At 46.5% G+C, this 14,885-nt stretch overlaps 1 protein-coding gene across 4 annotated transcripts in view; it reads right to left on the reverse strand.

Moving 5' to 3' along the window:
* Positions 1 to 14,885, reverse strand: part of LOC119174334 (uncharacterized) — a 71,048-nt gene that overhangs the window by 38,587 nt on the left and 17,576 nt on the right. For 2 of the 4 annotated variants that reach the window (XM_037425190.2, XM_075895771.1), the window contains exons 2-3: positions 5,791 to 7,075; positions 1,151 to 1,219 (exon numbers count right to left, since the gene is read on the reverse strand). In XM_037425190.2, the coding sequence (XP_037281087.2) occupies positions 1,151 to 1,219; positions 5,791 to 7,030 (1,309 nt within the window). In that variant the 5' untranslated portion in view covers positions 7,031 to 7,075. Of the gene's footprint in view, positions 1 to 1,150; positions 1,220 to 5,790; positions 7,076 to 13,328; positions 13,622 to 14,885 lie in introns of all 4 variants that reach the window. The other 2 variants (XM_075895770.1, XM_075895772.1) reach the window with 2 other exon arrangements.

The following is a 14,885-nucleotide window of genomic DNA, read 5'->3' on the forward strand; positions in this document are numbered from 1 at the left end:
TGGCAGGTAAATAAAGGCGAAGTGCAATGCGAAATACTTTCGAAGGTAACAACTATTTCGTGCACGGGATACTTGGTTATTGTCTTTACGGGAGCGCGCAGGTATGGCGCGTTACCGTCAAGATTAACAGGGAGTTTTCTAATAAGGGTCTCAAAAGCTTGGGGCCCCCAAAGGCATTTGCGTGTGCTCGCTTAGGGTCAAGCAGGAGCTAAGAGGTTCCGAATTGGGCCTGTGGCGCTTTGGACACTTTCCCCCCATCTAGGGTGCTGTAGTCTTGGCCGAGAGTGGCCACTTCAGTGGGTGTCGTCCCGTTTGTCTGACGCACTCGAAGCTTTTGGGGCACGCTTTCGGTCTTCCCCCTAGCTTCGAGAAGGAGCGTCCCCAACACAAAATCCGAACCCTGTTTGGTTATCACGCATGCGCAGTGGCCTCAACGCTATTCCTTTTGGGGCTTCAAAACGATTAGGACCCCTATTCATCCCTGGTATTAAAATTCATTAAATTGATTATGCGGCAAGAATTAGGGTACCGAGACCACACAGCAGGCTACAATGATCTTAAATTTCAGTGTTTAGATGGAAACCGATCTCTAGTAAATTATAATTGCTGCCCTAGCAGAGAGGGAAAAGAGGAAGGGAAGATAAATCTAATGAATAAAAGCATGAATGAAACCAGACAATAAATATTTGAGTTTTCATCCGACCCTGCCCTTGGGAAGGCGTAAGGAGAGACAGAGAGGTGACAAAGGCAGAAAGGGACAGAGGGAGAGAGATAAATAGAAACAAGCAGACACACACACACACACACACACACACACACACACACACACACACACACACACACACACACACACAAACTCCCTCTCTCTATAGAGAGACTGGGAGAAGAGCGATAAATGTCATAGTCTTTTAACGATTGAGCCGAGTCATTTGCAGAAATTTCAGAAGTGGCTTGTTCGGTTCCTAACGTGAAGCTCTAAGTTTCCGACATCGTTGCGAGATAGATTTCTCTGTAAGCGGCAGGTTATCTAGTCATGCGAACACTGCTAATAGGAACACTCTGTCAGCGCTGCCCCTAAACAAAGCGAACATAACCCGAATAACCGGCCTATATGACTGCAAATGCCTGCCATGCAATGGGATCTGCATACCATCTTGGTGGGTTTTCCTGCTGTTCCCACTGATGTCTAGATGCTGAAGGTTGCCGCACAGCGGAGAGACTGAAAAGGCAAAAGCAGGTGTCGTATGATGTGATGACGTACTGCTGCAAGTAAATTAGTTTGCCATATCTAATTTGCCACATCTCGCCGTCAAGTTGGATGTCAAAGGATACCATACGCAGCGACTTTCTCGCCTCCCCCCCCCCTCTTTCTCTCGCACTTTTATACTCCCCTTTTCTATTCACCCAGCGTAGGGTAGCCAAACGGGCATATGCTTGGTCAACTTCCCTGTATTCTCTCTTGTTTCGCTTCCTTCATTCCTTGCACCAGTAATGAATTACGCGTGTTAACAGTATAGCAAGTGTACTTGCAAATCATGGATTCCGATGTGTAGCAGACGTACGTTCATCAGCATAGGTCCGCGAACTCACTCATGAATAAACTCACTCGCACTCAGATCAAACCGTGACTTTGTGTCTCAATGATTCTGGGTCAGTAATATTTTAGTGAGTTTAAGTCCAAGTGAGTCTGACGCAGGAAAATTACGGTGAGTCTGAGTCAGTTCAAAGCGTAAGATATATTTCTTGGGTGAGTCGGAGTGAGGTTCACTCATGTTTGCCTACTTAGTGTCCTATCTACTCATATTCAGCCTTACCATAAGCCTTATTCGGAATTACGTTTATACTCACGTGTACTCACCATTATTCGAAAACAATACCCTCCATACACCATTTTTCCCACCATTTTTGTGTTCTTGGCAAAATTAAGATTGTTTAGGATATGGCGTGTTACCCTTCTGCCGAAATTTTCCACCGGCAGAGGAGCGAGACAGAATTGGTGATTGTCGTTAATTCCATGCTTGCATGACTTATCTCTGCTCAGTCTGCAGGTGGCACAACCAATCCGAGCGCCAAGTTTTACGGCGGCAGTAACTCGTTTAAGACGCAGACGCTCAAGATATTTCGGAGAAACTGAACGTTTCTATCATAAAGACACTTCTTTAGCGCAAGCTTCCGAGACAAAAGACGGAAACTGACAGCTTTCTACTATAGCTCCCCTATCCGCAGTGAGAGCGCACAAAGCTCTTTTTTAACCTTGCTTACCGGCCCTAAATAGCGAACGGGTGTAATAATCCATGCTAAACACAACTTTTTTTGTAGCATGGGAACCAAGTGACACTTCACGATTCTTGAGTATTTTGGGTGTTCTGAATATTCATGAAATTTTTTGGAGGAACAGTGTCACTACTGGGAAATTTCATAAAGTGCGTAGCACAGGCCACACAAGGATTCGAGTTTGTAGAATACCCACTGCTCCGTTTACCGAACTGCCGATGACGTAGTAAATGTTTGAGATAAGCACGTAGGATCTCCACGGCACGAGTACACTCTTGTTAGGGAGATTCCCATACTCGGTGTGCAACATGCTCGCTACTTTTCGCTGCGCTTTGTCGACATCCTGCTTGCCACGGCAGTTCAGGTACAGTGTTTTAGTACACTCTAGTTGAGGTGCGTGTCGTCTGGAGCAAATTTCGTCAGGTTGTTTTCCCCTTCGTGTGTAGCGACGTATGCGCCGGAGAAGCGCCAGGGGGGTGGAGCAAACGCGTGATTGGCGAAACGGTGGCGCCCTCTCTTGCACGGCGCGGGCGTCAGCCGCACGTTTCCGATGTGCTTTTTGCGATGTTAAGTTAATTATTGAGACCAGCTGTCTAACTCTGTTAATAGTATGAATTTAGAACTTGCTCGTTTATTCTGGCATGGTCTTGAACATAGCTAGCCTTGCTTCGGATCTGACTTGACCACTATGTTTTGAGCGTGTTTATGCCACATGTTTACGGATGGCAAAGCGGGCCCCTAATGTGCTGTACACTTATATATAGTAGTGGATGGTTCTGGTTAACGTTGAGAGTTATGTTGGACGCATGCGATATCGGATCGTAAGTTCAATTGGGAAAAGGGCCAAATAGCCGTTAACATGAGCAATGAACACTGAGCGATTGAGTTCACTAAAGAGTACACTGGGAAGCTCGGATTGTTGACGCGCCTGACAGAGCCGTTCGCAAACGTGGCCTCTGAGATCATCTTCAGCTAAAAAGAATACCGTATAAGCTCACATCTAAAGAGCTCGTATAAGTGAAACAAACATATAACAAATCACATACGGGCGATCGCCATGCATACGTAGTGGCACGAAAAACAACACAAAATACAGGTCACTCTCATGACACTAAAATATACAAGGAATACAGTAACAAGGACAACAAATACGCGGACAAAGTTACACACGAAGTCCAGTCCCATAACAACAACGAAACTGACAGAGTCTCGCCACAGGAACACGGACTACATTTGCACATAAAGTACCATGGTTAGGTCAATGTATACACAGAAAATGAGAGCTTCCTCTAATTAGCGAAACTTACATAATTGACTTTCAGAATATTACTGGATTTCATACACCTGTTCAGCTCCTATAGCACCTGTCGTTGCACTGTGTAGCCAGCACAGTGAAAGCTTAATCGCGATCGGTAATCTGCAGAGGTACCGCCAAATCATACATTGAAATGTCGAAAACTGACGTCACGTGCTTGTGGAGCTACAGTCTTCCCGAGATTGAAGGACATGCGATCCAGTTCTATTAAACCGCATGCGTTATAGTTGTCTCGGTTCGTCGTATCGCGGACATTTTAGAATTAAAAATTCAGATGTTGCCCCTATATCCCCGTGACCGATCATGCATTGTGAAATTTCTGTCCGCGAAGTTATGTGCAATTCTTTACTTTTTGTCTACATAGCAAGCAGTCGGAGGCGACGAACCAGTGTTTCGAAGGCACTACTTCTACCTAGTGTTAAATGAACCAGAATTTCGAGTCTTTATTTTTCTCCTTTTGTCGTACGCGCGGCTGATTGCCAGAGTGATCGCGAGCACGCGCACGCCACGGCATCTCGCGGCAGTCGTGGTAATTATGCAGCTCATGATGCTCGATTCCCCCCCCCCCCCCCCTCCCAAGGCCGTGCACTTTGCGTTCGTGGCTTGCCTTATGCCTAAACTACCAATCGGCAGTGTTTTCTGACCATGCTCAAAAATACTGCAGGACCTTTAAAAAACGTTTTCGTTTAGCATGTAAACCTACTTTTCTAGTGAGTATTGGCACCAGAAGCTACAGTCAGAATGAATATTCTGAGTATTCTGACGATCATTTCGAACGGCACTCTACGATAATCAGGAGGCTCCAACATCACTAAAAGTTTATTCTCCGAAATGTTCTAGTAAATAAACTGTTTGCAACGCAATATATCCGCCCAATCGTTTTTCTTTTTCGAATGTACTTAAGATGGTCGCTAAACAGCTGGGACTTTTGGCTTGGAATAATGGTAAACTAAGTAATGCTCAACACAATTAGCCAACATTCATTTAATATCTGAAAGCACATCATGTCGTGCCATACAAGCAATCTTTACTGCTTCAAGTAATTAACCGCTCGCGACAGTATTTCGATATCAGATTATTCTGTTTTACAGCTATTATAACAACGAGCGGATGATTATATGTAAGCGTCAGAAAATTTGGTCACATCAGCTTATCAAATAAGCTTGAGGCCACCCGCTCGTTGTTTATGAGCTGGGATGCCTCAGTGTGCGCCATTTCTTGTGCAATCTTTGTAGAGCTACGAACGACGTAACGCAACGAGTAATACTTCGTTAAATAATTGATTTACACTGCGATAAACGTTCATCAGTGAAAAGCGATTGGTTACTTCTGAATGACGTCAGTTCAGGAGTTCCCAGAAGTGTGAAACAACGGCTATCCAAGTAGGTAATGTTCGAGACACGGCAGTCAAAAAAGCATTTCCGGCTCCTCTATGCAGCGTCATTTTATATCACTTATTTCTATAAGGCGTCATTCTCACTGGCGTTATCGAGGCTGTCGTTGCGCTGACAGCGCAGCGCAGTGAAAGTTTAATCGCGATCGGTAATCTGCAGAGGTACCGCCAAACCATACATTGAAATGTCGAAAACTGACGGCCCGTGAACACTGCCTGTAAGTTCCTGTGCTCCAGTGGTAATCCCAGCCTCTGAGAATGTATTTTATGACGCGCTATAGCCTTTTATGACCCTTACTTGAATAACGTTACACTAGATATCGCCACGCCGTCCTTTCCCGTCACGATTATATCATTCTCGTGGGGTAACTACTACAACTACGGGCTGGCCAGAGAGCCCACGATGCGGCGGTGAGGCCTCCCCATTCCTATATACGTGGGAGCGGCCCGCGACGTTGCTAGAAGAGTAGCGTTGCTGAGGACCCAATAAAGTTCTCTCTCTTTCTCTCCCTCTGTCTGTCTGTCTGTCTGTCTGTCTGTCTGTCTGTCTGTCTGTCTGTCTGTCTGTCTGTCTGTCTGTCTGTCTGTCTGTCTGTCTGTCTGTCTGTCTGTCTGTCTATCTGTCTGTCTGTCTGTCTGTCGTTTTACCGAAGAAATGAAAGTAGATCTTTGTTATTTTCTTATGTCAGAAGCTGTTACCAGGACAACACATCTGAATTACGCACAGCTCTCTAAACCAGCGTGATAATATATTAAGATTACCTGTTCGATGGAAGGACATTGAGAAGGGAAAAGAAGGTGTACTCACGGTACTCGCCGAAGTTCGGGGGCAGCCTCTTGTCATTCATGGGAGTGGCGTAACTGGCGAATCCAGCTGTCATGACCCCGTGAGCAGCGTCTCCGCCCTGGTTCCACCCCATGGACGAGTGCGGAGCCAAGTGGTGTTCTATCCCCTGGAGAAAGGGCGGGTACGCACTGCCCATATGCTGGCCCGTGCCATTCTGCGGTGTCCTCGGGGGAGTTATGAGGGACTGGTGCAGCTGCTGCTGATGCTGCAGTTGATGTTGTTGTTGCTGCTGCTGCTGCTGCTGCAGCTGTTGGTGGCGATGGTGGTGGTGCGACGAGTGCTGTATCCGGCTGGCAGGCATGCCCAGCACGGTGTTGGCCAGCTTGGACGACGAGACGTATTCGTCATGATGCGATGACTGGGGCTGCGATCCCCACATGGTGTTCGGCGCTGGCATAAGGACTGGGCTCGGGGACGAGTTGGAATCTGGGGGCGAGTACGGGTGGTAGTTCTTGTGGTCCACAGGCACCGACGACGCGGACGTGGTCGGCAAGGCGAATGGGCTGCCGGGCGCGTAGCCCAGAGGATCGGTGCTGGCCGGGGTCAGATGAGAGTAGGTGGCGTTCTGTTCTTCTGGAAGCGTGCCATCCCGCGTGCCGTTAACCGAAGAGCTGGCCATAGATGCCGGAGGCGAGTATAGTGACAATGGCGGCTGCACGGTCGCGCTGGAAGAGGCCGGCTGGTACCGGAGCACAGTCGACACAGAACCGTCCACGGAGTGAAGGCCTGCCAGACACGCATTCGGCGAGTAGAAGCCGCTTTCCTCGAACCCGCTGTACTTGTTATAGAACTGTTCGGACAAAGCTCGTGAAGCCGCCATGCCCGCACTGTGCGGCTCCTGCTGCTGTTGGTCGTCGTCCATGATTTCGCGCTTGATGACCGGCACTTGGGGCGATGAACCACCGCTGCCCCTGTCAGCGTCTCGCGAAGCTGCCAGGACAGGGGAATACTCGCCCTCGCTTTGCCGCAGCTGCTGAGGCTGCGGCGGGGATCCCGGGGAACAGTCATTGGGAGTGTGTAACGGGGTCTCACGCTGTTGGTTCGCATTGACGGGGGAGGCTTCCATGGATTCCTCTTCTTGGCGCTCTTGCTTTAGCCACGTTTGCACTCCCGCTGGGGAAGCTTCCCGCTGCTGTTGATTATTGCTCAAGTCAGCCATGTTTGCGGAGCTTCGCGCAGTGGAAGAGACTAACTGGCGCATCTATATGCCGATCTGATTACCGATCACTTCCTGGAAGACTGGGCACTGCGCACAAGAGAGTGGGGAAGACGAGGCAGGAGGTTAGCCAAAAATAAAAAAAAACATAAAAAAAACTAAATTTGTGCTGTGGGGATGCCAGTTAGGTTCGTCTTGGGCACGGGATCCAAGACACCAGACTAGAGATATAGGATGGCAGGGAGCAGAAGAGTTGTTTGCAAAGATAGCCGGAGTGAATGTCGCGTAGGAAGGCCGAAGCGTTTCGGGCCCTGCTGTGAAGAGATAAGCACGTAGTTCTTATCAACCGAAGGGGTAACAAGCGGCTTTCCCATCCTTTTCTTTTTTTTCAGCGCTGGATGGGCAAGGTCAGTGCGTATATAGCTTCGACCCCATTCACTTCATCTTTCGGGAAAACGCGATATTCCATAAAATAAACGCGCCACACTTCTACAGATTATCACGGAAGTGCAATACTCGTTCAGAGGTCTAGAACCTGTGAACACCAATGAATTAGTGTGAGTACCACGTTACGTTTACAGTTCCTTCCACCATTTGAATCATACACAAATTTCGAATTGTCCATGACTGAGCTACGTACCATGCTTCAATGGCTATCCTGTCATCGTAAAACACATGCAAGTTAGGTTTGCTTGCAGCAGGTGATATTTCGCGTTCATCTGGGTTTTTTTTTTCAATAACACAATTTCCTGACAATACAAGGAACTTGCCGCAGTGAGGACAAATGATGATAGTTAGCCTCTTGATGAAGTCCTGATCCCCCTAGGCATAACTGAAGCAGTGCTTGCATAGCCAAACACAAATGAAATGCGCAATGCACGAAACACACAGGCTCCCCAAAGCAATATAGTTAGCTTCACAACAAAACTATCCTACATTTTACACTGTATTATTAATGGCAACACGTATAGTATTTAGCAAAGTGGCCGCATTGGGGTAAAAGTAGGCACAAGAAATGCAGAATAAGAATCATCACAATGTGCGTAAATATACATACAAACGCTGATACGCATATATATATATATATATATATATATATATATATATATATATATATATATATATATATATATATATATATATATATATATATATATATATATACGCACACGCACACACACACACAATGCATGGGAGACCGCCGTTCGCTGACCCATACCCAAAAGCACTACCTACCCTAAATTTTCAAGAGGGGCGTCTTGAAATTTCGAGGCTTAACGCACGATCGAGCAAGTTTAATTACTCCATCAAATAATTTCAGAATTATACTGTGGATTCTGTGCATAGACATATTTGTTCTAGCACCGTTCTCGCTTTCGCAGGTCCAACAGGATCTCTAGCAGCTCCTATGGGGTCTCCCACCGTCTAGCCTTTAGTAACAAATTTTTGTACAGAATCCGGGAGAAAAAAAAAGTAAAGATTGGAGGGCTTTGTCAACCAGCCGAGCGTTTCGTCTGCTACCCTGTGTAGTAAGAAATGAATAAAATTGCGAGATATGTAAACATGCTGCTCGCGCGAGTACTCCTAAAGAAGGCTCATAAAGGTTATTCCTTTTCACAGACTGCAGAAGCGACTACAAAATTCTTCCAATTCTCAAAAAAAAAAATTGCGGCAGCATTATAGTGGATAGGAACTTGCAAGGTATTCGCTTGCGTCACCATCCGTAAAAAAATCGTCATTTATCTGAAGTGCAAGGGCACATGTGCAATCTTCATCAACGACTATGCACATGTGAGGCAAGACGTGGTGACTCTTTCCACGTGACTTCGCATTATCATACGTAATAAAGCAGATGGCTCGATAGTTCATTTTTCAGAATTAAAATAAAGCAAGAAAAGCACGGCCAACACAGAGGACACGTCCTTTTCCTGTGTGTGCGATTTTCGTAGTCATGTTTATTTTTTATCTTCAGTGTTATATTCCGCTGTTTCAGGGCTCAGCTCGTGCACCTTGCCATATACCTAAAAGCTCCGGACCGCCACTAGAGCTGAACTACCAACAAGAAATCAATACGTCCATTCCTGTCATGTAACACGTTCAAGTATTTCATACACGCAGTTATGAAGATATAGAATGACTCCTGGATGACGCCGTTGGTGCTGAATCACTTGAATCATTTTCGTCCCTGCTGGAACTTCACTTAGAGGCATTGCAATCGGTTTTACATCTGTGTGCGAATATAGGCAAAAACTATGTATCGTGCATTTACTCGCACGTTTTCGCACGTGTTTAAGAGCTTGCATCTGTGTTTTAATTATGTTACTATTTGATGTTATCAAGTTTGCTAGTTTTGTTTTCTTTTTTACCGTGCCCCCCTGAAACACTTCTATGTATTGTTCATTTATTCGTTGTACGCTGTTATCGTTGCTGTGGTTGCTTTATATTGCACATTTTCCTTTTTTTTTTTGTCTTCCGCAAAATCAAATATTATTCACTTTGTACGCTCTCTACTATATAGGCCTGAAAAAGTATACGGTATTGAATAAACGAATAGAAATGACACGAGGGTGAGTATTTTCACTTCGAACATCTCGGCGTCACGCGACATGAGTAGCAACGTCTGGTATGGCACGTCATTGCTTGAGCGGCATGCGGATCTCAACTGAAGTTGCCACTTCCACTTTATAATACGTGGACTATGGCTTCTTTCGCCGAACCGCTCATACATCTTTGTTATTTGTTCTTTTTAGTTTCTCCTCACATCTTTTTTCTTTTCTGATGAGTGGGGGGGGGGGGGGCTTACTTACTGAACAACGCTGATTGTTGGGCCGGTTGGAACAAGTCAGTCATAATGAAGTCAAGCGCAAACACTAGACAAGAGACTTGTGTGTGTCGTGTGTATCTGATCCAGTATTCGCGCTAAACTTCACTATGACTCGGCTATTTACGTTTCTTTTTCAGCAGACATACTTATTTGAGGGATAGATCACTAATTGCCCGTTTGTCATTCACTAATAGCGCATTTGTCTATGTTTTTGAATAGTTGACTGTTGAAGTCAAAGTTCGCTTCCAGAATTCATATTTGTTTATATTATTTTTATCGCTATTTTCTTCCCTCTATTCTGTAATCTGTTCATACCATTTCTCATTCCTGTACTAAGCAACATGCCAATAGAATAAACAAATAATTAAGTTAGCCATGCAAAGGGAGAAGTACCTTGAACCGAACGACACTACTCTGGAAATATGCTAAATAGTAGAATTCACAATTAAAGCCTTGAAGCGAATGACACTACCCTGCAGATATGCTAAAGAGTAAATATCTGCTCTTATTCGCAAAGAGATTGATTCAACTCTTCTTTTAGAATTCAATATATTTCAAAAAAACTTTTTTTTTGGGGGGGGGGGGCTTCTTTTTTTATGATTATTTGCTAGTTATCGCGGTAGCAGTTGACAGCTCTAGTGTTAACCCCGGTTCTGGCCGCAATGATACCGGGAAAAAAGAAAAAATAGTATGAACTGCGAAGCGATACAAAGTGGATCACTGGGACCCCAGTGACAATGGGTAACCACTGGCACAGGCAAAATATCATTGTAAAGCTACTCACAACCTCGCCTTCCATTCAAATTGCACGACGATAGTATGTCATCATACGAATGTTTCCGTTCAAGTGACGTGACTACGAGTTGTCGAGTTGCAAATAGACTCGATATAATAATTGTTGGGGTTTAACGTACCAAAACTAAAATACGATTATGAGAGACGTCGTAGTGGAGGGCCCCGCAAATTTGGACCACCTGGGGTTCCATAAAATGCACCTAAAGAAGCAAAGCCACGAAAGCCTTCTTGTACTTCTGAAGGAACACCAGACTTTACGAGCGCTTGTGAAAGAGAACAGCGTGAGACCGTGCTGTGTAGTCTCGAGCTGACTATTCATCCTCCTCTTTCTTACTCCTCTTCTTTTCTATCTATTTCCTTTCTGTTATTCTCCCTTTCTCCCACCCCAAGTGTAGGGTAGCCAACCGAGCCAAGCTTAGTTAACCTCCCTGCTTTTCCTCTCATTTATCTCTCTCGCTCTCTCTCTAAGCGCATGGGCCTCGATAGACTTTTGCCTTGTTCGCAATGTGACCACCGCGCAGACAGACATTCCCATTTACAGCTTCGCCCATAGGCACATTGGCGAAGCTGTAAATGGGAATGTCTACTGAGGGAATGACTACTGAGGATCATTGACTCAGTCGTCGGCACCACTTTTCACCAGGGGAGACGGTTTCCTCGTTCTTTTCACATCGAGAACGTATTGACATCTTCATAAAGCGGTGTTCTACGTTTTCGCCACCGGTGTGGTGAAAAACATTCGCGCCTACGGAATTGACCCGTCAGAGGTCTTCACTCAGTGCGACGCCTGCAGTTGTGTCACAACCGCATATCTCTTCGTCGCCGAGCTTCGTGCAGTCGTCACTGTCCTCCACACTTTAGCAAATAAAGCAAGGCAGAATTATGAAGCCGTTCAGCCTCACGAAAGCTGACACGTGGTTGTCATGGCAACAGACGTGATGAATATTTTTTTCAATATGGTGCATTGGAATAACACAAACGTCGTCTTCGTGATGAGCTACTACACTGTATACGTTTACGCAAACATTACCGGAATAAGAACCTATTTAACTGCATAATACCGATTTCTCTTGTCTAGGTTTAGGCAACCATGGGACCAGTCAATAAACAGTGCGTGAAAACATGCTACCGTTGACTTTACCATCGTCGTCGCCTATTAATTGATACGCTGACCCGTCATGCCTGCAGTGCGCTTTTTGTTTTGTTTTTCGAAGCGACGGTGGCCCGACGAAGCGTTTGATGGCTGTGTGAATGCCCTATAGAGTGAACCGATCCTGCGGGTTATGAAATTAACTGTCGGTGAGTTGAGTCGGAGTCTGAAGAAACAGGCTCTTCAAACCAAGCGGAAATGTGTACATGGCAAAGTTCGATATTTAAGCTTTGCCAATAATGACATTCATAAATTGCGGCATGAAAAACAACGTCGTCAACGAGCACCTTTCTAGGCGTAGTTAAGATGACAATATACGTATAAGTCGCTTCGTTACACGGGTGCTGCCCCCTGTGTGCTCTCGGTAAAACGAGAGCATCAATCTGAGAGGCGAAGGAAGTCCAGAAAGTTCCTCAAGAAAAAAAAAAAAACGTTTCACTCTTAAAAGACACAAGGTATTTCCGTGCGCACAAAGTTCATTAGGCATCAAAGCACTCAGTTCATTAGACATCCAAGTTTTAACCAACTTGCCCAAACACACTAATGCATCAAAGGCGTTCGCGGAGCGTGGGCAACTTCAAGAAGTGCCGCACTGCACTAATGAGCAGTCCGTTAGAACAGTCCGAATGGTTGATGGACTGCACAGTCCACGCATTGTTCCTTGCTTGCAGTGCCAAAAGAGGCACAACGTCAGACTTCAAGCCCTATGGCTCGTTTCCAATCGCAATGTAAGTGCCGGATAACTAAGCATATTGTCAAAAAATAGCGAATGAAGCCTTCTAGATCATAAGTAAGTAAATTCAAATTGTGCATGCTAATTCAATATAGTTCAGAAATAATGAGGAGTCAAACTGTGTACGCTCGTAAAATGACCTTCTTAAGGTATAACCTCACCGTTTAACATTTATTCAGTTCAAAAATATTGCTAGCCTGCATGACAAAAAATGTTCGCCAAGATGTAAAGACCTGCTTCGTAAGATACAAAGCGCGATGCGAAGATAAATCAAGCATTTTTGTACCGCGAAGTACCCAAAGTAAGAGCGACCGTCTCCTCAAAAACGATGAAAACGTTGCACTGGATGCTTCAATGAAACGTAATCAAACGTGACACGTGACGACAGCAAAGCCTCAAATCTTGACGCATCTTTCCAGCGCGTCGGGACCGTGTGGATAGGAGCTGTCCCACCGCAAAATGCATGTGAGCAAACGACTGCCGATTAAGCGACCGCAGACAGCTCCAGTCCCCGCCCCGTTGGTGCCCCATCGGCAACCACGGGAGCTCGAACCGATAATGTAATCGAGGCTAAAAAAATACGGGTCACCACGTAACTAGGCAGCGAGCATCCTTTTATCGGGCCCTTCTGGCCGATACGGGCGCCGGAGAGAGAACCGGGAGCTCTGTGTCGAGGGTTGATATGGGCTCAGCAGCCAACAGGCCCGTAGACTGCGTTATATCGGGCCCACGTAGCCGAAGGGTTCGCACGCTGCGGCCGGTGGTGGGCGGGCGGAAACTGTCGTTGATAACTCAAGGGAAGAGACAAGATAGGCGACGCTAATCAAAAAGCCGGGGTTACCTTGCATATAAGGCGAGCGCTGCGGCTGGTGCCCCCTCCGAGAGCTGCCTGTTCCGGCACAGCGCAGCCGGCACTGCGTTGGCGGCGGATGTGTCCTCAGTGCTCCGGTCGGTGGACCCGCGCGGACTCGGCGTCGAAGGTTCCGGGAGTGCCACAACCGACTCGGCGTCGTCGAAGCAGCGGCAGCCGTCGCGGAGAAAAAGCGGAGCCGACGGGACGTGCAACGGGTGTCTTCGAAAGGCGGCGAGGAAGCGTTTTTAACAAGCTCTAGCAGCCACGGCCACTGGGAGGAACTGCCGGAGGCAGCGAAAGAAAAAGCAGAAAAAAGAGAAATGGTGGAGCGGCGGCGTGTGTGAGTGCGTGCGAGATGCACCGAATGCGCGGGCATGCGCAACGCGGCGGATTTCTTTCTTTCACCGGGACCTCCGCGTCTGCACTGTCGGCGAGACACAATATTCAACCCGTGCGGCACCGTCCGGCTTGACCAGGGCCCGCCACTGGCGGCTGCGCTCGGGTAAAGAGAAACGGCGACTGTGATTGGCTGCGTGGCGGTAGTCCTTCAGGGGGCCGATCTTGACTCAGCACTAACGCTGCGCGGCTTGCTTGGTCCGCTCTCCGGTGACAGAAGGGGGAGCCTCTCTATGCTAGGCCGTCCGCAGCAAGCGTGCTGCGTTTCAGTATTTTTTATTAGTTTTTTTTGCTTTCCTTTGTGCCTTTGACTACGTAACCCTGGGGAGCACACATAGGTTTTTTTCTACGTACTTCTAATGCTTCGTATAGGTGGGCGCGTTTCCAAAGAGTACACCTTCTTTAAATTCGCGAGTAATTTTAAATTTAAGTGCGACAGAACCACGTCACGACTTGACCAGTAGCGGAACTGCGATTGCGTGTATGATGGAATCATGAGCTAAACTGCTAAAGCTATACGACGTCGGAGCATCCAGCATGAGTTTCGGACTCAGTGCCTCAGTTAAGTTGCTCATGCCACACCACACGACAAACCAAGCAATGAAGGCCGCATTCCCAGTGTAAAATCGAAGCATCAAATGAAAGCAGCGAAATACGGAACGTATTTCGGCAGGACGCACTCGTATATCCCCCCAAAATAACATGTGACACTGTCGCAGAAGCAAGACGGTATGCTCGGTTTACGTATGACGTGTTGGTGTGGGTGTCATTTTGCGAGAGCTGTGCGACTCGTTGTCGAAGCCCCATTACTTATGACAATTCATTGATATGTGGCAATAAATATAGAGACGGACTCGATTTCAGGCTGCTATCGCCCCAGAATGTCCTAAGGGGAACAGAAGAGCGGTTCACGTGGGGTGATTTCATTGATGCCGATACCCTGTATAATACAGAATTGCGCTTAACAAGAATATGATGCAAAGAAAGGATAACCATATGTAACAAGGCTATCATGTTATTTTCGGGGTTTTGTGGTGGTTTAAAAATTACAATGTTCAATTATTCTCAATCCGAAATTCCTGAGTCTCCTGTCTCGGCGTTGTCATTCCGAAGAAGCTAAAATGCTGGGGGCATCTTATATGGCAGCAC

This window comes from Rhipicephalus microplus, chromosome 5, assembly GCF_043290135.1.
Source record: "Rhipicephalus microplus isolate Deutch F79 chromosome 5, USDA_Rmic, whole genome shotgun sequence".
Classification (NCBI taxonomy): Eukaryota; Metazoa; Arthropoda; class Arachnida; order Ixodida; family Ixodidae; genus Rhipicephalus; species Rhipicephalus microplus.